Source organism: Vanrija pseudolonga, chromosome 1 (genome assembly GCF_020906515.1).
Source record: "Vanrija pseudolonga chromosome 1, complete sequence".
In the NCBI taxonomy this organism is placed as follows: domain Eukaryota; kingdom Fungi; phylum Basidiomycota; class Tremellomycetes; order Trichosporonales; family Trichosporonaceae; genus Vanrija; species Vanrija pseudolonga.
Window position 1 is genome coordinate 3,209,094 of NC_085849.1, and position 23,100 is coordinate 3,232,193.

A 23,100-nucleotide genomic window follows, 5' to 3' on the forward strand; every position below is an offset into this window, starting at 1 on the left:
ACAGGCATTGTGGAGCGCGGAGCGCGCGTAGCCAGAAGGCGGAGCATGGCAACGACGCCGTGAACAACCCATTGTCTGAGACCAAATCGCCAATGCGGTGGGGCATTCAGGACAACAACCGAAACTGCGGCCTTGTTCACAAGGTCCCCAGGCTACTCCCCTCCTTTCCATCACGCCGGTATCAGTCTTGATGGCTCCAGCCACACACACACGCATCATAACCAGCTCCCATCTCGAGTAGCTTGGTTTCCTATTGTCCCATGATGCAATTGTTGATCCAGTCATTGTTCCCTGCTCGTGGAGAGACAAAGGCGGCAGCGGCGCTGCATGAGTGTTGTAACTCGGCCAACGTGGCAACGGCCTCCCAACGACGGGCCTGTGGCCTTCTCTCTCCCTCTCTGCTCTCAGACGACCTCGGCCATCACCCCCTTCTTGCAACTGAGACGCGCACACGCCTCCAAGCGCAGCTCCATACGCACTCCCATTGTTCATTTCGACGCCTCCAAATGAGGCCTTGAAACCTTGAAGCATCGGTCAAAATTGATCCCGTCATGCCACACACCCCACGTGGCACTATTACCGTTCCTAATCCCGCCACCCCCCTCTGCACGCGCGTGCTTTCCTGGCACAACAACAACACAACAACAAAGCGCGCAGGTGCATCACATTCAGGTGGTACAGACTCACCACCAGACATCAACCAACAACCCCCACCATGCCTCCGAGACGGTCTACTCGGGCAGCGAGCACCGCTACAGAGGCTCCTCCCGCTCCGACACGTTCCTCAAGGACGCGCAAGGTGGTCCCAGCCTCTCCGACACCAGAGGCCGAGGATGCCAGCGACCATGAGGAGGCCCCCGTGGTCAAGAAGGCTCCTGCGAAGAGGGCGTCGACAGCCAAAGCCAAGACTCCCGCACCTGCACCCAAGAGACGATCTGGCCGCGCCGCCGCGGCGGGGTCACCTACCCCCGAGCCGGCCGTGAAGGCGGAGCCTACGGAGCCCGCCGAGGAGGAGGAAGCCGATTCGGCCCCCACAAGCCCCGAGAAGGCCGCTCCCAAGGCGGCGAAGTCGAAGCGGAGGGTTGTAGAGTCGTCTGACTCTGAGGAAGAGCTCGAGGACTTGATCCCCGCGGCAACCAAGGCGGCATCACCAAAGGCTCCCACCCCGAATGCTGAGATTGACGACGCTCCGACCCCGACCCCCGACACCCCCCAGGACCCCACCGCTCGTGAGAGCTCCAAGACACCCGTTCCCGAGACTCCTAAGAAGCAGAACCGTGGGGGCGAGTCGGACGCTCCCATCTCACCCGACTCGTCGCCAGACATGGCTCACGTCCTGCCGCCGAAGACGCCTGCCCGTGGTGCGGCTCCCCGCCAAACTCTGATGGCGACCCCAGCTGCTCCGCCCCCCGCCACTGGCCCCAAGCCTCGTCTCGTCATCCACAAGCTCGTGCTTGTCAACTTCAAGTCGTATGCTGGGCGACAGGAGATCGGCCCCTTCCACAAGTCGTTCAGTGCCATTGTCGGTCCTAATGGCAGTGGCAAGAGTAACACTATCGACGCCCTCCTGTTCGTTTTCGGCTACCGTGCCAGCAAGATGCGTCAGGGTAAGCTCAGTGAGCTTATCCACAACTCTGCTGGCAAAGAGGGCCTCGAGAGCTGCTCCGTGGAAGTGTGGTTCCGTGAGATTGTTGATCTGGTGAGTTAACAAGTCATGGATCTTGGCTAACTCTGCAGCCCGGCGTGGACGACTTCCTCCTGGTTCCCAACTCTCAGCTCGTTGTCAACCGTACCGCGTTCCGCAACAACTCGTCGCGCTACACCATCAACGACCGCAACAGCACCTTCACCGAGGTCACCACCCTCCTCAAGGGCAAGGGTATCGACCTGGACCACAACCGTTTCCTTATCCTCCAGGGTGAGGTCGAGTCCATTGCGCTCATGAAGGCCAAGGCCGGAAACGAGCACGAGGACGGTCTCCTCGAGTACTTGGAGGACATTATCGGCACAACCAAGTACAAGGAGCCTATCGAGCAGGCGTCGCTCGAGGTCGAGGGCTTAAGTGAGGAACGTGGAGAGAAGATGAACCGTCTGCGTGTGGTGGAGCGCGAGAAGGCGTCTCTCGAGGTAGGTAACCGGAATCTTAGCAACCTGACTGACTTCTTTCAGGACAAGAAGAGGGAGGCCGAATCGTTCCTTCGCGACACCAACGATCTCACTCGCAAGAAGTCGCTCCTGTGGCAGTTCCACATGTACACGCTTCAGAACAACATCGAGCTTACGACTAAGGCGATCGACTCCCTCACGGCCGAACTCTCCGAGGAGCAGGAGCGCAACGCACACCACCTGGCCCAGATCGAGGACCTCCAGAAGGACCACGACGAGAAGCTTGCCACCTTTGAGGAGGTCAAGCGTCTCACAGATGCGTTGGTCAAGGACACCAAGCGTATCGAGAAGGAGGAGGTCGCTCTCCAAGAGAAGAAGAAGCACCTGTCAACCAAGCAGAAGAAGCTCAAGAAGTCGATCCAGGATGTGAGTGTAACGGACTGCCCGCGGCTGGACTAACACTTCCACAGGACTCTCACGCCAAGTCTGAGGCTCATGTCACTGCGGAGAACTGCGCTGGGGAGATCGAATCCAACCGCAAGAAGGTGACCGAACTCGAGAAGAAGCTCGAGGTTGAGGAGGCCGAGCTCGAAGAGGTCCGCGACAGCCTGAAGGACAAGACCGACGAGTTCACGACCAAGATCGAGGCCAAGCAGCGCGAGCTTGAGCCGTGGACTGCCAAGATCAGCGAGAAGCAATCCGCCATCGATGTTGCCCAATCTGAGCGTGACTTGCTTGCGGGCAAGGCCACCACAGCTCAGACCGCCTTGGAAGAGGCCCGCAAAGCCCTCAAGGACGTGGAGGAGGGTGCCAGCGCCAAGCAGGAGGAGTACAAGGCCCTGAAGAAGGAGGCTGTCCAGGCCAAGAAGCAGCTCGCAGATGCCGAGTCCAGGCTTCAGGTTCGTGCAGCGAGCTTTGTCCGCCGCTCTCAGCTGACATTTCGATAGACTCTGACCTCCCAATTCGAGGAGCTCCGTACCAAGGCGTCGTCCGCTCGCCAGAAGGTTGACGAGGCCAAGGCGTCGCTCGCTGCCGACAAGTCGGAGAATGCTGTCCTTGCCAGTCTCAACAAGCTCAAGGCCCAAGGTCGCATCAAGGGCTTCCACGGTCGTCTCGGAGACCTTGGTGTTATTGACGAGAAGTACGATGTGGCGGTCACGACCGCTTGCAGCGCCTTGAACAACCTGGTCGTCGACACTGTTGAGCAGGGCCAGGCGTGTATCGAGCACCTCCGCAAGGGCAATGTGGGCCGTGCCTCCTTCATGGTCCTCGACAAGCTTCCCCCTCGCGACCTCAGCCGTATCGAGACCCCTGAGGGTGTGCCCCGCCTCTTTGACCTCATCAAGCCAAAGGACCCCAAGTTTGCACCTGCTTTCTACAAGGGCGTTTTCAACACTCTGGTAGCAGATGACCTCCAGCAGGCCCAACGCATCGGTTACGGCAAGAAGCGCTGGCGCGTGGTCACCCTTGCTGGCCAGCTGATCGACCCTTCGGGCACCATGTCCGGTGGTGGCACTCGTGTCGCTCGTGGCGGCATGAACTCAAAGTTCGTGGCCGACAAGGTCGCACCTGAGGTTGTGCATGGCTATGAGAAGGAGTGCCATGCTGCAGAGGAGAAGCTCTCTGCCGCCCAGGCTGAGAAGCGCGCTGCCGAGCAACAGGTGGCACAGCTTCGCAAGCGCCTACCCGAAATCGAGATCGAATTGGAGAAGATTGAGCTCGACATTCAGACTGGATCAAAGCGTATCGGGGAGGCAGAGAAGCGTCTATCCGAGCTGGAGTGAGTCCGCCCTGCCGTTGAAAGACCTCAGCTGACAGGGTCTAGGTCTCAGAGCAAGCCTGATGTGGGGGACGAGAAGCGCATCAAGACGCTTGACGCTGAGATCGCCACTCTTACTGCTGAGGCGGACAAGTTGCGAAGCAAGTCGAGCGTCATCAGCGAGCAGATCAAGGAGCTTCAGAACAAGATTCTGGAGGTTGGCGGTGTCAAGCTGCGCGCCATTCAGTCCAAGTTCGCCAACACCAAGGGATTACTTGACCTTGCCAGCGAGGCTATCACCAAGGCCGAGGTCGGCCAGGCCAAGTCCATCCGCGACGCCGAGAAGCTGGACAAGGCCATCCTAGCCAACACAGCTAAGGCCGAGGAGGCTCAGGGCGAGCTCGATGTTGTGGAGGGTGACCTGCAAGCCTGCTCTGCCGACCTGGCGATCATTCGCGAGAAGGTCCAGGAGGCTCAGGATGCGAGCATCGACGTCCAGGAGGCCCTTGCTCAGTCCAAGGCCGACCTCGACGAGGCATCCACCGAGGTCAACGCGTTCCGCAAGCTTGAGATGGACATCAAGCAGAAGATTGAGGACAATGGCCGTGTCCAGAAGGACAGCAAGGACAAGTACAGGCACTGGTCCAAGCGCCACGAGGAGCTCGAACTCGTCTACATTGAGTAAGTGGGGTGTGCAGCCGGGGAGTATGAGGGACGTGGGCTGACAAGCTTTAGCGAGGAAGAGGAAGACGAGGATGAGGTTGCCAAGCCTGCCGACGCGGACAAGTCGACTGAAGCGGCTGAGGGCGAGGAAGAGGAGACTGAGGACGCTGAGCCCAAGCAGAAGAAGTCAAAGAACGACTCGTTCGAGCTCGTCGAGTACAGCCCTGATGAGCTCCGCGGTGTCGACAAGGACATCCTCACAGCCGAGATTACTGCGTTGGAGGAAGAGACTGCCAAGGCCAAGCCCAACCTCAACGTCCTTCACGAGTACCGCCGTCGTGAGGCCGAGTTCCTTGACCGCGCTCGTGACCTTGAAGCGGTGACGAACCAGCGTGACGCCGCCAAGCAGCGCTACGACGACCTGCGCAAGGTCCGCCTTGATGAGTTCATGGCCGGCTTCTCGGCCATCAGCTCCAAGCTCAAGGAGATGTACCAGGTGAGCATAGTGTTGCCAATTACGGCTGACCATTCAGATGATCACCATGGGTGGTAATGCCGAGATCGAGCTGGTCGACACAATGGACCCCTTCTCTGAGGGCGTCGTTCTGTCCATCATGCCGCCGAAGAAGAGCTGGCGCCCGATTGCCAACCTGTCTGGTGGTGAGAAGACGCTTGCGTCGCTGGCGCTTGTCTTCGCGCTCCATGTCTTCAAGCCCACTCCTCTCTACTTCATGGACGAGATTGATGCGGCGCTCGACTTTAAGAACGTGTCGATTGTGGCCAACTACATCCAGTCCAAGACGCAGGCGGCCCAGTTCATTGTCATTTCGCTGCGAAACGACATGTTTGAGCTTGCTCACCGTCTTGTCGGCATTTACAAGACGTCGAATGTGAGTGATTCAGGTTGTAAGAGGAGCACAGCTGACAACAAAAAGTGCACCAAGTCCATCGCCATCGACAACAAGGACTTGAGAACGCAGGCAGTCGTCAAGCCCGCCAAGAGGTTACCACCGGGTACTGGGGCACCAGCAACAGAAGTGCCGGCTACACCCAAGCTTGCCGTGCCCGCCACGCCAACACCCGCCGGCACTGCCGTCCCTTCTGCACGCGTCTTGGCATAGCCCTGTCGAACACTGTCCTTTGGTACCCTTGATCCCTGTTGTACAACCAGAATAGACCATATGATGCAGAGATACGGATACTATGCTGCCTTCTATCTATCGACCTCGCTCCACCCTCGTTGCCTTTTTGTCTACTTGATCCAGTCGTGCGTTGTCTTGAGCACGTTGATGAGCTCCTCCTCACGGGTGCCCGAGCCCTGGGCACCCAGAGGAGTCATGTACTCCCACCGTGCGACTTCTGGCAAGGACATGAGGATGGACTCGACACGCGCGCCGGGGATGTTGAGGCCGAACTTTGTTCCGCGGTCATAGAGCAGGTTGAACTCGACGTAGCGGCCGCGGCGGACAAGCTGCCACCTGCGCTGGAGGTCGTCATACTTTTGCGTGTGGCGACGCTGGACAATGGGGAGGTACGCGGGGAGGAAGGCACTAGACGCCGACTTGACAAACTCGAAGATCTCGTCGCGGCTGGGCTTCTTGTCTCCGTGGATCGACGACGAGGTGGTCAGGTCGTCGAAGAAGATGCCGCCGATGCCGCGCGTCTCGCCACGGTGGGGAAGGTAGAAGTACTTGTCGCACCACTTCTTGTAAGTGGGGTAGTAGGCCGCGTCGTGCTTGTCACACGCGTCCTTGAGCATCTGGTGGAAGTGGACCGCGTCCTCCTCGTAGAAGTAGTTGGGGGTCAGGTCGGCGCCGCCGCCAAACCACCACGCCAGGGGCTCGCCGTTGGGGTCCTTGGGGTTTGCGAGCTCAAAGTAGCGGTAGTTGAGGTGCGTTGTTGGCGCGTGGGGGTTGCGGGGGTGGATGACGATCGACACACCCGTCGCGAAATAGGGCAGCGGCTCGTCGGAGAGAGGGATCGAGTCGTGGTCGTTGCGCATCTGCGCCTGCGCAGCCTTGGACAGCTTGCCCTCGACAATCGAAACGTTCACGCCCGCCTTCTCAAACACCCGTCCGCCAGAAAGCACACACGACGACCCCTCGCCTCCGCTCGGCCGGATCCAGTGGTCCCTAAAGAACGTCGCGGGGGGGTGCTCTCCGTCGGGGGGCGCGGCGGCCTCCAGACTCTCCAGGCCCTTGACAATATGGTCCTGCATGTTGGTGACCCACGTCGCCATGCGGATACGCATGGGGTTCTGCGATGAAGCTGTTAGCTCTGAGCAAAGGCTAGTCGGTGCGCGCTGTGCGCGGCGCCGGCCGGGTCTATGACACACGGAGTGGTAGCGCAATCTTGAAGAGCCCGTGGCCCAAACATACCTGGGCGTCGTCTTGCTCGCGGGCATGGACGGGGTCCCAATTCTCGCCGCCAGTCTCGATAGCCACGACGTTGGGCACCATGTCGAGCTTGGCGACGTTGTCGGGGCGCTTGTAGTAGTTGTACGCCATGGTGAGGGAGAAGGCGACGGCGGCCGACGACACGGCAAGGCCGGCGAGCTTGCCGACCGAGGCCGGGTTGGACTGCTGCGACGAGTATGCGCGGGCAGCTGGCGGCGGCGTCAGTGTTGTCGCTACAGCTGTACCCACCAGGTGCGCGGCACGCGGCGTTGACGCGCGCGGTCTGGAGACCGGTGCGGCAGCAGCGCAAGGGCTGGCGGAAGGACATTGTGGTGGTGAGGGAGAGAGGGAAGGAAAAAAAGTTGGGTTGTAGTAGTGTCGGTGGTGACTGTGAAGGTTGTCTGTGTGAGCGACAGCAGCTTGTTGTCCCGATATATACGCACGGCTTGTTGCGGCTCGCTCGGACGTTGTCGCGAGTCAATGTCCGTGGTACGACAGTGGGAGATGCTGCGATGGATCTTGCTGGACGCTGGCGGCGGCGGCGGCGCGAGGCGCTGGCAGGGTCGTGTCGGGCTCGTCCAACGCGGCGACTGGCGGTCAGCTGCGACGACTAAGTAAACCACCTGACCACTCGATGCGCGTCATTGTTATTCGGCCTCGCAAACTATTTTCTAATGTCCGCAAGGTTCCGACTACTATTAGTAGTTGGCCACTGGAGCCCCGCACGCCCATACCAAATGTCACTGGCATCCCACAAAATGTCCACGAACAAGACAATCACACATGACAGATATCTAATCCGCGCCGTTCCGGACCGACCGGCCTCCTACGCTCTCCGACAAACAACAGCACACATCGGACTCTCTTGCGTGCGTGGCGGATAGATCGATCGACCCACGCAACCAACATGCCACCACCGCTCCCACCGCCCGCAGCAGCGGCCGCTGCGTCGTCGGGCGTGCTCCTGTCCGCCGCGTACCGCGTCATCGCGCGCGCTGCCGCCATCGAGATCGAGGAGGTCGCGGCTGGGTATGGACCGCAGGTCAAGGCTGCTGCTGGGGCTGGGTATGAGCGGCGGCAAGAGGCTACGGAGCGTGCGGGTCCCGCCACGGCGACGGCCTCGAGCAGCAGCACGAACACGACAAGCACCAGCGCGAGCAGTGCCGCCGACTACGCCGTCTCCCCACCTCCACCACTCCCACCAACATGGAAGCCGAGAGAAGTCGCCCCAGCCCCAGCGGCCGCACCCCTCCGCCAGCCCGAGCTGAGCATCCCGAAGCCGGCTCCACCTCCCCCTGCCCCTTCTCCTCCCCCTCCCCCACCCGCACCCGCGACGGCTGTCGAGGCCGCCATCGAAGAAATACAGGACCCCGAGCCTGCCGCGCCAGTTGAGGCAGAGCCACCACTGCAAGAGGACGAGACAGCCTCTGGGTTCAAGCTTCCCGAGATCAGTCGGGATGCCGAGGATGAGCCCGTGCCGCTGCGTGCGTCAACGGTGCCGTCGTCGCGTCTGGGCCGCCTCTTCCACTACGGATGTGAGTATGCTAGTGCCAGAGTGAAGTGCTGACTTTAGCCCTCGGCCTGTCCCTCGGTATCGGCGCCGCGACCGAGACGATCCGCCGGACGGCTGGTGGTGGTGGCCAGGGCAGCGTGTTCATGAGCGACGCGAATGTCCGCCGGTTGGTCGCGACACTCGGCCGCATGCGCGGGGCGGCACTCAAGCTCGGCCAGTTCATGAGCATACAGGGTGGGTCTGGTCTGGGGGTGGGCTGTACTGACGGAAGACAATGCCATGCTGCCACCTGAGATTGAGCGTGTGCTGCACCAGGTGCAGGCACATGCCAACTACATGCCCGACTGGCAGATGGAGAAGGTCATGACGTCGGAACTTGGAGAGGACTGGAAAAGCCTGTTCGCCGCGTTTGACCGCACGCCTGTTGCCTCGGCGTCGATCGGGCAGGTGCACCGCGCCGTCTTGGCCGACGGCACGCCCGTGGCCGTCAAGATCCAGTTCCCTGGCGTATCCTCGTCGATCGACTCGGACATTGCCAACCTGTCGATTTTACTGCGTGGCTCTGCCGTCCTCCCCAAGGGCCTGTACCTCCAGAACACGATTGCTGTCATGAAGCGCGAGCTCGAGGACGAGTGCGACTACATCCGCGAGGGTGCCGCTGGAAACCGCTTCCATCACTTGCTAAAGGACGACCCCGTGTTCGAGGTCCCGCGCGTCATTGACGAGGGCACGACTGGCAAGGTGCTCACGACCGAGTGGATGACCGGCCGGCCCCTGTCACAGATGAAGGGCATGTCGCAGGAGCAGCGCGACTTTATCGGCACCAACATGATGCGCCTCTGCCTCCAGGAGCTGTTCCACTTCCGCTTCATGCAGACGGACCCCAACTGGGCCAACTTCATGTACGACGGTAAGAGTGGCAAGATCCAGCTCATCGACTTTGGCGCGTCGCGTGCCTACACCAAGGAGTTTATGGACGGGTGGTACCGTCTCCTCCAGGCGGCGCTCGACGGCGACCGCGAGGTCATGAAGGCGGAGAGTGTGGCGCTCGGGTACCTCACTGGCGAGGAGGCCGAGGTCATGGTCGACGCACATCTCGAGTCGATGGCCTTGTTAGCGAGTGAGTGGCAGCTCTGGATCCGACGTCGTTTTTCTTACACTAACTTCCCCCAGGCCCCTTCCGCTACGAGGGCAAGTTCCCCTTCGCCGAGCAGACGGTCACGGACAAGGTCCGCGAGCTCATCCCCGTCATGCTCGAGCACCGTCTCACGCCGCCCCCGGTGCCGACCTACTCGCTGAACCGCAAGCTCAGTGGCGCCTTCCTCATGTGCGCCAAGCTGGGGGCCAATGTCGATTGCAAGGCACTGTGGGAAGAGTACGTTAGCGGGTACGAGGAGGGCCCCGATGCGGCCGAGGAGGCTGCTGTGCATGAGGAGATGCTTGGGGCGTAGAGGGAGGCAGCGAAGACAATCTTAGAAGAAGAGCATATGCATCATCACTCTGCATGCAGACGCCACACGCGACTGTCTCTGCAGGCCCGTGCCTGGCTGCCAGCTTGAGCAAGCAACGGCATTACGGGGTCAATTCAGGGTTTCCTTTCGTGGCATTTTTTTATGTATGGGAGTGTAGGTTGCTGGTGCGTCTGGCAGCAGGTGGTTCCTCGCTGCAGGCTGCCTGCTGGCCTGCTGGCTGGCTGGCACCATTGTTCAACTTCGACGTCGCGACCTTTCAAGTCTCGAAACACCAAAAACTCGCGCCACCGCGTTCACTTGAAGCACCCCACTCAAAAGGCAGCCAAGCGACGCAGCGAACAACACCCACCACTCCCCCTCCCCTTCCCCGCCTCTCACGCGCCCAAAACCTCGCACCTACAGCGAGACCCACACCGAAAAACCCGCCCACCATGTCCTTCTTTGCCAAGCTCGGCTCAGACTCGAGCGACAACTCGGACTCGGAGGACGAGTCCCTCCGCTCCGGCTCCGAGGACGAGAAGCCCCAGCGCTCCAACTTCCTCCGTGGCGGCGATGACAGCGATGACAGCGACGACGACAGCTCGGACGAGGAGGAGGAGATGAGCGACGACGACTCGGACTCGGACGTTGGCGGTGGCGTGCGTGTTGGCGTGGTGTCGTGTGCGCGTGTGGGCGCTTGCTGACTGTCCCCAGGCGAACAAGTTCTTGCGCGGCGCCTCGTCAGATGAGGACTCGGACGATGAGGACGAGAAGATCAAGGTGCTGTCCGCCAAGGACAAGCGGTGAGTTTGGAGTTGGCGCGCGGCGCGCCGTGGCGCTGGGGTCGCCGGACTAGACCTGACACACTTTATAGCTTCGCCGAGATGGACGCCGCCATCACCAGCATCCAGAACGCTACCAAGTCTGGCGGTGCCGCCTCGGACTGGGTCGCTGCGTCGGCCGAGCTCGACAAGCTCATCCGCTTCATCACTCGCCACCAGACTTCCATGACCGCCTCGGCCACCCCTCCTGCCGGCCACATCCCCCCTGCCTTCCTCCAGACCATCACCGAGCTCGAGAAGGATGTCAACGACACGATTGCTGGCGAGAAGTCGGCCACCAAGAAGATGCCCGGTGCCAAGAGCAAGGCTCTCAACTCCATGAAGCAGACGCTCAAGAAGAAGGCCAAGGAGTTTGAGGGTGTCATTGCCCAGTACACTGCCGACCCCGTCGCGTACACTGCCGCGTACGACGCCGCCAACGTTCCCCCCAAGGTCGAGAAGGTCAAGGTTGCCCGCACCCCCGTCGCCGGCGAGGAGGGCCGCGACGACGACTTCACCACCATTGGCCGCGGTGGTCGCCAGCTCAACCTTACCGCTGACGGTGTCTTCAAGACCCTCCGCGACATCTTTGAGCAGCGTGGTAAGAAGAACACGGACCGTGCCGAGACTATCCGTATCCTCTCCAAGCTCCTCGAGGTCTCGGAGACGACGTACCAGAAGATCCGCGTCCTCCTCGCCCTCATCCCCGCTCGTCTCGACTACTCCCAGAACCTCGCCTCGATCCCCCACGAGTCGTGGGTCCTGTGCCTCAAGGAGTTTGAGCAGCTCGTCACGCTCCTCCTCCAGCACCAGGAGTACGTTGTCAAGGACAACGTTGAGGAGTACGATGACCTTGTCGAGCGTGTCCCCGAGAAGGCTGGTGACCGTGTTGCCGTTACCGGCAACCTTGTCAGCCTGCTCGAGAACCTCGACAACGAGTTCACCAAGACTCTCCAGCACACTGACGCGCACGAGCACGGTACCGAGTACATTGCCCGTCTGCGTGAGGAGGCTCCCCTCTACGTCGCCATCACCAAGGCGCAGGTGCTCTTCGAGCGTGAGAAGTGGGCCGACCAGACTGTCCGTGCCGTCATGCGCCGCCTCGAGCACGTCTACTCCAAGCCCGACTCGATCGTCGACCACTTTGAGGCCGCGGTCGCCCAGTCGGTCGCTGGTCTCCAGTCTGAGATTACTCCTTTCGGCGTCCAGCGCGACGCCAGCGCCCTTATCCACCTCCTCTGCGTCTACATCTACCACTCGGACGCTCCCCTCCTCCGTGCCCGCGCCATCCTTGCCCACATCTTCAACCACGCCATCCACGCCCGCTACCACCAGGCACGCGACCTGCTCCTCATGTCCCACCTCCAGGACACGATCCAGCACGCCGACGTCACCACCCAGATCATGTACAACCGTGCTCTGGTCCAGCTTGGTCTCGCTGCCTTCCGCCGTGGCTTCATCAACGAGTGCCAGCAGCTCCTCTCGGAGATGTTCCAGACCCAGCGCCAGAAGGAGCTCCTCGCCCAGGCTGTCCAGCGCTACAACCTCCAGCTCTCGCCCGAGCAGGAGCTGATCGAGAAGCGCCGCCTCCTCCCCTTCCACATGCACCTCAACATTGAGCTCCTCGAGGCTGCCTACCTCACCTCGTGCATGCTCGTTGAGATCCCTCTCCTTGCTTCGGTCGACACCGAGGAGCAGCGCCGCCGCATCGCTTCCAAGACGTTCAAGCGTCTCCTCGACCTTGCCGACAAGCAGGCTTTCATGGGTCCTCCCGAGAACACTCGTGACCACATCATCAAGGCCTCCAAGGCCCTCCAGGCTGGCGAGTGGGAGCGTGCCCGTGACCTCATCCTCTCCATCAAGATTTGGCAGCTGCTCGACGACGTCAAGGACGTCGAGACGATGCTCGCTCGCCGCATCCAGGAGGAGGGCCTGAGGACGTACCTCTTCACCTACGCCCCCTACTACGCCTCGCTCTCCCTCGCCCACCTTGCCGCCACCTTTGACCTTCCCCAGCAGACCGTCACGTCGATCATCTCGCGCATGATCTACACTGACGAGCTTGCCGCCTCGCTCGACCAGATTGACCAGGTTGTCGTCTTCCACCGTGTCGAGCAGACCGAGGTTCAGCGTCTTGCCCAGCAGCTCGCCGAGCGCGCTGTCCTCATGGTCGAGCAGAACGAGAAGACGCTCGACGTCAAGCTTGGCCAGGCTCCCGGAAACGACCGCACGACCAACCGCGACGGACAAGCAGCTGGCGGATCTGGCGGACGACAGGAGAGGAGAGGAGGAGCGCGTGGCTCATACCGTGGCCGAGGAAACCGCGGACGTACAGGGTTCAACAGCGGTCTTGGATCGCGACGAGTGGCTGCCTAGGCGGCCGTATAGGTGTAGCGTAGAAGTTGCATGCACGTATCGGGGATTGTTAGAGTTGATGGTGAACTGTGATCGGATGTATAGTTTTCCGATGAGCAAGAGGGAGTCATTCAGGCACGGCGGCGCGATTTCGGCCCTCTGCGATGAACTCGTGCTGACTTTGCGAGATAGACTGACTGCCTGATTGACATCTTGCAATCAGCCGCTCACACCAGCACCCACTCACCACATATCATGGACGTCGCCCGCCTCGTCCGGACGCATGTGACGTCGTCGGACCTCGACCCGAGCGGCGAGCTGGTCGACTGTGTGTTGCTTGCCTTGTGCCCCCTGCTGACCCACCGCAGGCATCAACGCCGGCAACGCGCAGCTGCTCGACGTCGTCAAGGCGCTCGGCGAGTTCCTCACCTCGACCGAGGACGACGTGCGGCTGAAGGGTGCGTGTGTGCGTTGCTGCTGGACAAGCTGACACCCCACGCAGGCCTCACGTTCCTCTCGAATCTTATCAAGAAGGTCAACCCGGGCAAGATCAACCGGCCCGCAGGTGGGTCGTTGCGGCCTTGGTATCGATCGCTCACCGTCCAGCCCGTACCCTCACAAACTTCTACCTCGCCAAGCTGGACGACTTTGACTCGCTCCCGCCGACGCTGGACGCGCTGCTCGTGCTGTCCAAGCTGGCGACGTTTGACGACGACACGGCGGTGGAAGTGTACCGCGAGTGGGTGGTGTGATGGTGGTGCTCTACGGGTGGCCACGCTGACTCCCCCCGCAGGATCGTCGAAAACGTCAACATGAAGGCATACACCCAGAGCGTGCGGCACCAGGTGTACCTCCTCTTCGACTCGTTCCTCACGCACCACCGCGAGGGTGGGTGCTGGCGCAAGGTGTAGCTAACGACGCCGCAGCGCTCAAGAAGATGGGGCCCGACTTCATCGCGAGCTTCGCCAAGATGGTCGACGGCGAGAAGGACCCGCGCAACCTTATGCTCCTATTCCAGCTGGACCGGGTCATCCTCCTCGAGTTTGACGTCAAGGCGCAGATTGACGTGGGTGACGTGACCGGTTGTGCTGACCCGCCCACAGGACATCTTTGACATCACGTTCTGCTACTTCCCCATCACGTTCCGCCCGCCCCCGAACGACCCCTACGGCATCACGGCCGACGACCTCAAGCTCGCCCTGCGCGCGTGCATGGCCGCCTCGCCGTACTTTGCCAAGGCGGCCATCCCGCTCTTCCTCGAGAAGTTCGTCACGGCCGCCGGGCCGACGCTGCGCGACCTGCTCTTGACGATGGCGGCCTGCTTCCCCGTGTATGGCAAGGACGCGGTCGGCGAGCGCGGCGAGGAGCTGTGGGAGGTGCTCAAGACCGAGGTGAGCTGCGAGTACACGGACGAAGCTCACGCCCAGGTCTTCTACTCGTCCAGCTCGTCGATCGAGTCGGCCGCCCTCCAGGCCCTCGAGTCGCTCATTCGCACCCTCTACCCCACGGCCACTGACACCCCGGCCGGCCTCGCGCAGACCATCATCAAGCAATGCCTCGAGGGCCTCAAGGAGCCCGAGAAGAACCAGGCGGCCGGGTCGGCCAAGTCGCTCGCCGCGTTCATCCGCGCGTCGCGTGAGTAGATAGCGCGGCTTCGGAATCCCACCTAACACGCTCAGCCTCCGCCGGCCCCTTCGCCTACTCCCAGGCGCTGCCCCAGCTCTTCAGGCAGTTCAACAACCCCGCGCTGCCATCCCAGCGTGTGCCACTGCTCAGCTCCATCACCACCCTGCTCATGGCTGCCAAGTCGGTGTATGCCGCGCCTGGGGCTGAGCGCAGGCAGGAGCAGGAACGCAGTCTCGAGCCGTTCCGTGAGCCACTGTTCGACGTCCTCCGCGAGGGCTTGCGGACCGACGGGCTCAAGACGGCCGCTGTGCGCGGCAGCGTGTCGCTTGCTGAGATTCCTGGGTTCTGGGGCCGCCAGGAGGTCGAGGAGATCGTGCAGCTCATGAACGACCTCCTTGTCAATGACCACGACGAGGAGATTCAGTAAGTGGTGACGATTTCCCACTGAGATCACCACTGACCCTGCAGACGCGCCGTTCTCGATGGCCTCAAGACCATTGCCGAGAAACACGCCGACGTCGTCCAGTCCGTCACACTTCCCCTCCTCTTCCACACGTTGCCTGAGCAGGCGCCGGCCGAGAACGACTTTGAAGGGCGGGACAAGTACCGCTCCATCTTGTCATCTCTTTCCGAGCTGTGTGTCCTCCCCTCGCTGTTCGAGACGCTCGTGGTTCGCATCACGACCAAGCTCGACCTCCTCTCGTCTGCAGGCGCCGACGCTGAGCAGACACCGAGCGAGCGGGAAACGACCGTCGCGTACGCCTGGGACCTGCTCAACACTCTGCGTAGCGTCTTGGACCAGAAGCTGGCCGCCAAGCACGTAGACGTCGCCCGCCACTACGCGCAGATTGTTCCCCGTCTCTTCGGTTTGGTCGTCAGCGCGGCCCTGCCCCGCGCCGACCGCCACGTTCCACTGTTCCGCGACCACCGTTTGCTCGTTGTCGTCGCGTCAATAGCCGAGGCCTTGTTCTGGGAGCAGCCTGAGGAGTTGGTACTATGATGTGTTTGCAACTGACACCCAACAGGAAGCAGTCCAAGATCTTCGAGACGGCGCACTCTGCCTTCGAGTCGGGAGACCTTACGGGTGTTGTGTTCGACGCTGCGAGCGCGAAGACCGCGGCCCCGAGGTCACCGTTCCGACCTGACGCCACATCGCCCGAGCAGGATCTTATTGTGCTCTACACGGCCCTCGTGCGCGGCCTCAAGCCCAAGACGCCTCTGCCATTCCTCTCTGCCCCCGATCTACTCACGTCCAAGATCCAGTGGGCAGTTCACGTTGCGCGCGACGAGTTCCAGCTGCGCACGGCGCTGGACCTCATCACCGCGTATGTGAACAAGCGTGTTGGAGACTTTGGCGATGCGCTCGGCCCCATCCTTGAGAGGATCTGCATGGTGGACATCCAGGACACTGCTCAGCCGTTTGAGATTCGCCGCAGGGGCTTGTTGGTGTACCTCCATGTGGGTTGACCGTAGCTGTCTTGATGCTGACCCACCAGATTGCCAAGGCACTCGCCCTCCTGCGCAACGAGCTCGCCTACGCTGCCGTCGACCGCGTAATTGAGATTCTCGTCTTGTCCAACCTCGACCCCGTGTTCGTTGACGAGGCTGCTCGCGGATTCGCTGTCCTCGCCGACGCCGGCAAGCCGAAGGGCAAGGGCCGACCCAACCACCTCGTCGTCAAGCTGCTGCACGCGCAGAAGCTGTGGAGCTTCGTTCTCCCCAAGCTGATTGAGGGCGAGAAGGAGGCAGAGGGAGCGAAGCGACTCGTCTACCTTGTGGCGTTCGCCTCGCTCCTGCCTCTGGTCCCTTCCACTGTGCTCCTCTCCAACCTCCCAACTGTGGGTAGTGCGCATACAATGAAACGCTAACCACCAGCTCCTCCCCCTCCTTCTCCGCTCGCTGTCCCTCCCCAACCCAGCTCAGCGGGCAAACGTCATCACCACCCTCACATCCATCCTCGAGACTGCCAACTCGTCGACGGCGACCGACACGCTACTGCACGAGCAGGCCGAAGCCATTGTGGACGGGTTCTTGAAGTCGGCGCTGCGAGAGGACGGCGTGGAGACATCAGGTGTAAGTGTTGTTAATCCATTCCATGAAGTTCTTCTAACACCACGCGCAGGCTGTCCGCTCCGCCGCGCTGCTCGGTCTCGGAGTGTTCCCCGACTCGATCCGGTACGAGACGCTGCGAGGTGCCAAGGCACGCGTTGTGCGGAGCCTGGGCTTGGCGCTCGACGACCCGCTCCGCGCTGTGCGTCGCGAGGCAGTGGACACGCGTGCCAAGTGGTACAGGTATGGCGCGTAGGTGATAGTAGAAGTAGTACTCGTAGCATGGGCGTGTCGCATTGGAGTAGTAGACTGCATGCAAGGTTGTTCAGGCTGGCTGGCTGGTTGGCTGCCACAAGGCTGGTCGTTGCCCGCTACAGCCAAATTTGCTCCCGTCGTTGTTCTTCATGGCCGCGTTATTAGACTCTGCGACGTGCTTCAGAGTGTCAGGGTCACGAGGCAGTGAGGCAATGTAAGGGGCAGACTCAACTTGGCGCGGAGGCGCGCGACTGGCCGTTGCAGCCAGCCCACCGCCAGCGCGCCAGCGCGTCACTCGCGCACTGCTCGACTTGCAGCCGCGGAACGACGACGAGCACTGCCCCCGCCCACCCCCACCCACCCTGCACAACGGGGGTCCTAGCTGATCACCCCGCCGCCCTGCTACACCACCACCTCGTCACACACCTCACTCATACATCGACAAGGACCTGGGTGCACGCACTCTCTATCCTCTCTATCTCCTTCTTGTCACTGCTATCCCCCCCTTCTGCAAACAACACATCACACAAAACGGCAGACAGCAGACGGTCACCATGGCGCCCGTCACCCTGCCGCCGTCCTTTTACAACTCGTTCTGGAGCCCAGACTACCGCACCGGCCTGGATGTGCTGTTCGGCCAGCTCGAGTCGGTGGGTGCAGGCGTCGGAGGCTGTGATTGGGATTGCTGCTGACTCGTCGCCAGGGCGTGATTGAGAACAGCGACATTGCGGCGTTCATCGAGGTGCGTTCCTCCTCCCCAGTGGTCGTGATGGCGGCTGCTTGCGCTGGGAATCTGGACGCCTCCCTCCCTCGCCGCCCACAATGCTAACGCCAACGCCAGTCACAAGCCCGCGCTCACCACAACCTCGCCGCGGCGCTCCTCGAGCCCCCGCTCAACGCCAACCGCCAGAGCACGTCGTCGCTGCAGCACACGCTGCTCTCGCTCAAGGGCGCGTCGAGTGCGCGCGGCGAGGCGCACCGCGCACTCGCGCTCGAGCTGCAGGAGCACGTCCTCCTCCCGTTCAACGGCTGGCGGGCGCGCCACGAGGGCCGCATCGAGGACGCGCGCGACGAGTTCCTCGCAAAGGGCGGCGTCGTGAGCACCTGGGAGAAGGAGGTGCAGCGGCTCATGGGCGTGAGTGCACTCAACAAGGGGTCACGGATCGCGGATCTCCGGCTAATCAATAACACAGCTCCGCCAGGCGTACGCTGCCAAGAGCCGCGCTGCCGACGACAGCGAGGACGAGTGAGTACCAACAGCCACAGGTGCTAGCGCATCGCCGCAGCAGCCCGCGCTGAGCTGACACCGCTAGGGCCAAGTTTGCTGGCGCCGCCGCGACCCAGCTCGCACCGCCCGATAGCTACACCGCTTCACCGCCACCAAAGCACTCGCCCCTCAAGCGCTCTGGCACGGTCGCAGACAGAATCACAGAGAAGCTCCGCGCGGCCCACATTCGCAATGGCAGTGTCACGGACGACAAGGACCTCCCTCCGGCTCCTGGTGGTGGTGCTGGTGCTGAGCCGGCGTCGCCTTCGCCGCTGGCGCGCCTCCGCCCCGTCGACCCCGTGGCTGACACCGACTCGCCGTCGAGCCCCAAGGAGGATGCATTCATCCCGCCTACTGACCCCGATGGATTGCCCCTCCTCAGCGCCGAGTTTGTCCCTCCTGTGCCCGGCAAGGACGGCGAGTCGCCCCTCTCGCCCCGCCGCGACCCCCGCGAGCAGCCGCTCCTGCTATCTGGCCTGTCGCTCACGGCCAAGGGCCTCGGCCAGCTCCTCGGCAAGTTTGACCACTATCTCAACACGCACCCAGCCCCTGGCACCCTCGTGGACAATGACCTGCCTACCACGCGTCAGGCGCTCGCGTCTCGCCAGCACAGCACAATCATCGGCACGTACGAGAAGACGTTTACCGGCGAGGAGGTCGTCACGTGGCTGCAGAACAATATCGAGGGCTTCGGTGGCGAGTGGGACCGTTGTCTCGACGCCGCTGGCGAGCTCCAGCGCATGGGCCACTTTAGCCGTACTGGTGTCGGCCGCGGTTTCGACCCGTCTGACGACACGTACTACACGCTGCGTCTGGTCCCCGACAACAGCTCCCTCCCCAACCTCCCCACCTCGCTCACCAACTCGGTCCGCGACCTCAACATCCAGACCTCGAGTCTCACTTCCCAGGTCACTTCCCAGGTGACGGCCACTACGTCGTCAGCCGCGGCTCACATCCCCACCTGGGCTAAGAACTACCTCGGTGGCATTGGCTCGGCTAACTCGGATGACCCGCCCTATGTCCGCCTTCGCCGCGAAGCCGCCAAAGCTGACCAGGCTTATCACGACGGCGTGCGTGAGACCGAGACCAAGCGTCTCCAGATGGAGGAGAAGATTGAGCGTGGTCTGCGTCTGTGGGAGAGGTGGGAGCGTGAGCGTCTCGGCGTCGTGCGCACCGTCCTCAAGCACTACGAGGACACGCTCGCCAAGCTCCCCAAGCGCCTGGCCGACCTCCAGGAGGGCACGGCGCTCGCCGTCGAGGCCTACAACCCCGAGGCCGACTTAAAAGCCCTTATCGAGGGCAGCCGTACCGGCCCCTTCCGCCCCCGCCCGCACATTTACGAGTCGGTCGAGGGCGATGTCCCCGACGTCAACTTTGGTATCGACCTGCGCCGCTGGGCCGGTGATGGTGCTTGGAAGCAGATCGTGGCCGAGCCCAAGCGCGCAAAGGATGCCATCCCTGACATTCTCGAGGGTCTCCTCGTCGGCATCAAGGACCTCGGCGCCGAGGTCAACGACGACGAGCGCCGCAAGGCCTGGATCTACGAGGTGCCGCTCGAGGAGCTGCATGCGCTCCGCGGTGCCATCAACAACTCGAAGCTGTCAGCCGACGACATTACCGAGACGTCCAAGAAGTTCAACCTGCCCATTGCCGCCGGGACCCTCAAGCTGTGGCTTCTCGAGCTCAACCCGCCCGTGCTTGGATGGGAAGGCTGGGAGGACGCAAAGGCCATCTACCCGTCTGTTGGTGCCGACCAGGAGCGTGACATGTCCAGTGCGGTGACGTCGGTGCTCAACCGTCTTCCTGCGCCGCAGCTGTTCAGCCTCAACGCTGTGGTCAGGCATCTCAAGGACCTTATCACAAGCACCAAGTCGGAGAAGGACGACGACAAGACGTACACGACAAAACTCGCCCTCTCTATTGGCCGAAGCCTCCTCCGCCCGCAGTACGAGACCGAGCTCACGATCCAGGACCGCACGCCAAGTCTCTTCCTTGTCGATCTCCTTGAGCACTACGACACCGTGTTCCCTGCGCTTCTCGAGAAGAAGAAGACGCAGCAGGAGCTTGTGCTTCCCCAGCGCAAGCGGACTGCCCTCGTTGACCAGCGTATCTCTCGAAGCCGCCTCAGCGAGTCGACAGATCCCCAGGAGCTCCTTCAGCAGCAGCGTGCTCTGCAGTCGCAGCGCGGCGCCGAAGACGATGTGCCACCGGTGCCTGCACTTCCCAAGACGGAGGAGCCTGCGACTGTCGCTGAGCCGACCCCAGCTGCGGAGCCTTCCGCTGCGGAGGCCACGACGACGCCTGTGATTGCCGAGCCCACACCTGTTGTTGCTACCGCGGGCGAGACAAGACCAGAGACCCCGCCTATCGCTCGCAAGACGCCTTCGCCTGCTGCTCGCTCTCCTGCTGCTACCACTGAGGATGAGCCGATTGCCGGCTCTGTGGGTGGCCTTAAGCGCAACACGTCTCACGAGACGTCGCGTCTTCGTGGTCCCAGAGGTGCGCGCGGTCCTCGCGCGGCGCCTTCTCACCAGTCCAAGGGGTCTGTTAGTCAGATTGCGGCCCAGTTCGAAGGCAGCAAGTAGAGTTGCCTTTCCGTTGATAGCTTTTGTTGATATCCGTGGTGGTGTCATGCCATTTTGTAAAGTGAGAGGACGAGGGGGCGGGGGGCCGGGAAGCTATCTATTGACAGAAGGGCTAGCGTCCCGTGGATCTACATGATCTAGGTTCTCGAGCGAGTCGAGAGCCAGTGGAGCGCGGCAGGAATGGCTCGGATAACCAAGGACACCCTAGGCGGGACGGCTCTCTCTTGGCCCGGTTCTATTTGAGCACCTGTTGCCGCCGACTTACGACTTCTGGCCCAACCTAACTTTGGTAGCTGTTAATTTGGTTCTGGTCAGGTGGGCGGGCGCCAGAAGGCCTTGTAAATACAACGGCGCAACGGCCAGGGGGCTAGGAGCCAGGAGACCCGCAACGAAGAGGCCAAGAAGCCAAGGGCGTGAAGGGGCGACCGTCATAGTTCAAAAGTGTGAGGCGTCAGGGGGATTCAAGGGGAAAGAGTCAGGCACTGGCACACTGCCAGGCAGCAGGACGCGCAGGTAAACCAGCCCAGCCCAGCGCAGGACAAACAAGAGCCAGGTCCCAAAGTTGGGAGGCGTCAGCCAAAAACACGCGTTTTGCTCCAAGATTGCTGTGAACGACAAAGGCGACGAGGCGACGAGGGCGAACGACGAGGGCAAAAGGGGCGTTGTGGGCGTCTCTGTCCTTGTTTCTTTGCCCGACGCCACTCTCAGTCTGCTCACTGCAGCAGTGGACACAGACGGGCAAACGACAACGACGACGCGACAAGCATCAACTCTCTCTCTTCTACACTTTACACAAACTACTACCCCGCTACCCTTCAAGACTCCCCCACCCCGCACCCACCTTACGGCAGTGCCGAGCCGTCCGTCCGTCAGTCGCCACCATGTTCAAGTCGTCGAAGGAGCCGGCCATCCCGCCGTCGACAGACTACACGGGCACGCTGCGCGAGCACTCGTTCTACAAGTATGGGCATTTGCGGACGCTCGGCCTGACGGGCGAGGTGACGGCGTGGGCAGTGGACCCGCTGCTCTCGCTGCTCGCTGTCGGCACGTCGGCGGGCCTGGTGCACGTCTTCGGCAGCAACGCGTTCCAGTTCACGCTGCCCGTGTCGGCAGTCCTGCCGGGCCTCGACAGGAAACCCGACGGCGTCAAGTTCATCGTCTTCCACCCCGGCCACTCGCGGCTCGTCGTCATCGACGAGGGCAACACGATCCACGCGTTCGCGCTCAACCACATCAGCGAGAGCAGCAACCCCAATGCTAGCCCGCCGCTGCCGGTGCGCGAGGCGTTCATGACGCTCTTCGGCACAATCACGGCGGTCGAGCAGCCCCTCCCGAGCTACACGCACCTCTTCTTCACGATGAAGGACGGCACGACGCTCGCGTGGGACCTGCGGCAGCGCGCAATGTCGAGCTACAACATCCCCAACCTGCTCGCTATGCACGAGGAGCGCCTGGTGCGCTCCGGCGTGCCGGGCAAGAAGAAGACGCTGGGCGGGTGAGTGGGGACGCGAGGGCGCGGCGTGGAGCCTTCGGCGTTTGCCAGGTGATGCGCAGGCGCCGCCGCGACCTGGCGATGAGCTCATCCGCTGACACCCACGCAGCCCCCAAGCCACCGCGATTGCAATGAACCCCCGCGACCTCAACATCCTGCTGATAGGGTACGAGGGCGGCGTCGTGGCGTGGAACTTTCAGAAGGCAGCCGTCGACAAGGTGTTTGAGATGGTGCTGCCGCCTGGTGAGTGACGACATTGGCGGCGGTGCACTGACTTTTGCCAGGTGCCCCAGGTGGCGGCGGATACCAGGACACTGTGCGTAGCCCCGGCGATAGACACGGGTTAGTGGCAGGCAGCTGACATGCACAGACCCTCTGGACAGAGCGTACGCCGTCTGTCACGTCTATCGCGTGGCGTCCGGACGGACTCGTCTTTGTTGTTGGCCATGCGGACGGCTGCTTGAGCTTCTGGGCCTACGCCGATGCCGAGAAGCCGCTCACGGTGCGGACGCTGACGCACGAGGACGTCAACGTCACCGACGCCGAGTCGCTCATGGAGGCCGGCGCGCTCGACAACCAGATCAGAACAAAGCACGACTTTGAGGGCATGCCCGTGCTGACTGCGGCTGGCGCGAACCGCGAGCCAGTGTTCAAGCTCGCATGGGCTGGCTTCCCCGACGCGTCGGCGGCCAAGGTGCTCGCGACTGCCCAGGCGGCGGACCCGACAGCGGTGCCCGTGTCCAACGCGACGGTCGAGTACGC

General features: G+C 62.1%; 5 protein-coding genes across 5 annotated transcripts; 4 read left to right on the top strand and 1 right to left on the bottom strand.

Moving 5' to 3' along the window:
- Window positions 1-715: 715 nt before the first annotated feature.
- SMC4 (Structural maintenance of chromosome0s protein 4) lies at window positions 716-5,723 on the top strand (the record flags this gene model as incomplete). The annotated part of the gene is made up of 9 exons (XM_062767699.1): window positions 716-1,699; window positions 1,738-2,127; window positions 2,170-2,532; window positions 2,577-3,005; window positions 3,054-3,886; window positions 3,932-4,546; window positions 4,601-5,024; window positions 5,062-5,418; window positions 5,464-5,723. 9 exons carry the CDS (start codon window positions 716-718, stop codon window positions 5,647-5,649), a joined length of 4,581 nt encoding a protein of 1,526 aa, XP_062623683.1. The 3' UTR covers window positions 5,650-5,723.
- On the bottom strand, window positions 5,700-7,569 carry Coprox (Oxygen-dependent coproporphyrinogen-III oxidase; the record flags this gene model as incomplete). The annotated part of the gene is made up of 5 exons (XM_062767700.1): window positions 5,700-6,785; window positions 6,907-7,133; window positions 7,174-7,312; window positions 7,368-7,453; window positions 7,548-7,569. The coding sequence occupies 5 exons, from the start codon at window positions 7,567-7,569 to the stop codon at window positions 5,781-5,783; spliced, it is 1,479 nt and encodes a 492-aa protein (XP_062623684.1). The 3' UTR covers window positions 5,700-5,780.
- Window positions 7,570-7,731: 162 nt separating this feature from the next.
- COQ8 (Atypical kinase COQ8, mitochondrial) lies at window positions 7,732-9,949 on the top strand. Its single transcript, XM_062767701.1, has 4 exons — window positions 7,732-8,459; window positions 8,498-8,671; window positions 8,709-9,557; window positions 9,611-9,949. Exons 1-4 carry the CDS (start codon window positions 7,832-7,834, stop codon window positions 9,886-9,888), a joined length of 1,929 nt encoding a protein of 642 aa, XP_062623685.1. The 5' UTR covers window positions 7,732-7,831; the 3' UTR covers window positions 9,889-9,949.
- A 225-nt stretch (window positions 9,950-10,174) lies between these two features.
- On the top strand, window positions 10,175-13,134 carry NIP1 (Eukaryotic translation initiation factor 3 subunit C). The gene is made up of 3 exons (XM_062767702.1): window positions 10,175-10,547; window positions 10,603-10,691; window positions 10,763-13,134. The coding sequence occupies exons 1-3, from the start codon at window positions 10,341-10,343 to the stop codon at window positions 13,083-13,085; spliced, it is 2,619 nt and encodes an 872-aa protein (XP_062623686.1). The 5' UTR covers window positions 10,175-10,340; the 3' UTR covers window positions 13,086-13,134.
- A 143-nt stretch (window positions 13,135-13,277) lies between these two features.
- mms19 (MMS19 nucleotide excision repair) lies at window positions 13,278-20,915 on the top strand. The gene is made up of 19 exons (XM_062767703.1): window positions 13,278-13,392; window positions 13,433-13,522; window positions 13,567-13,629; window positions 13,671-13,803; window positions 13,858-13,952; window positions 13,991-14,130; window positions 14,168-14,455; window positions 14,492-14,699; window positions 14,744-15,113; window positions 15,159-15,677; window positions 15,716-16,148; window positions 16,187-16,528; window positions 16,566-16,763; window positions 16,813-16,982; window positions 17,533-17,644; window positions 17,698-17,736; window positions 17,836-18,129; window positions 18,188-18,240; window positions 18,308-20,915. Exons 1-19 carry the CDS (start codon window positions 13,320-13,322, stop codon window positions 20,844-20,846), a joined length of 6,159 nt encoding a protein of 2,052 aa, XP_062623687.1. The 5' UTR covers window positions 13,278-13,319; the 3' UTR covers window positions 20,847-20,915.
- Window positions 20,916-23,100: the final 2,185 nt, after the last annotated feature.

Bases quoted from the DNA above. Each gene is read 5' to 3' on its own strand.
- COQ8 (XM_062767701.1), top strand. From the start codon at position 7,832: ATGCCACCACCGCTCCCACCGCCCGCAGCAGCGGCCGCTGCGTCGTCG. The intron at 8,460-8,497 runs GTGAGTATGCTA...TGCTGACTTTAG, and splicing joins CCGCCTCTTCCACTACGGAT to CCCTCGGCCTGTCCCTCGGT. The intron at 8,672-8,708 runs GTGGGTCTGGTC...TACTGACGGAAG, and splicing joins CCAGTTCATGAGCATACAGG to ACAATGCCATGCTGCCACCT.
- mms19 (XM_062767703.1), top strand. From the start codon at position 13,320: ATGGACGTCGCCCGCCTCGTCCGGACGCATGTGACGTCGTCGGACCTC. The intron at 14,456-14,491 runs GTGAGCTGCGAG...GCTCACGCCCAG, and splicing joins GGGAGGTGCTCAAGACCGAG to GTCTTCTACTCGTCCAGCTC. The intron at 17,737-17,835 runs GTGCGTTCCTCC...CGCCAACGCCAG, and splicing joins ACATTGCGGCGTTCATCGAG to TCACAAGCCCGCGCTCACCA.
- NIP1 (XM_062767702.1), top strand. From the start codon at position 10,341: ATGTCCTTCTTTGCCAAGCTCGGCTCAGACTCGAGCGACAACTCGGAC. The intron at 10,548-10,602 runs GTGCGTGTTGGC...GACTGTCCCCAG, and splicing joins ACTCGGACGTTGGCGGTGGC to GCGAACAAGTTCTTGCGCGG. The intron at 10,692-10,762 runs GTGAGTTTGGAG...CACACTTTATAG, and splicing joins CTGTCCGCCAAGGACAAGCG to CTTCGCCGAGATGGACGCCG.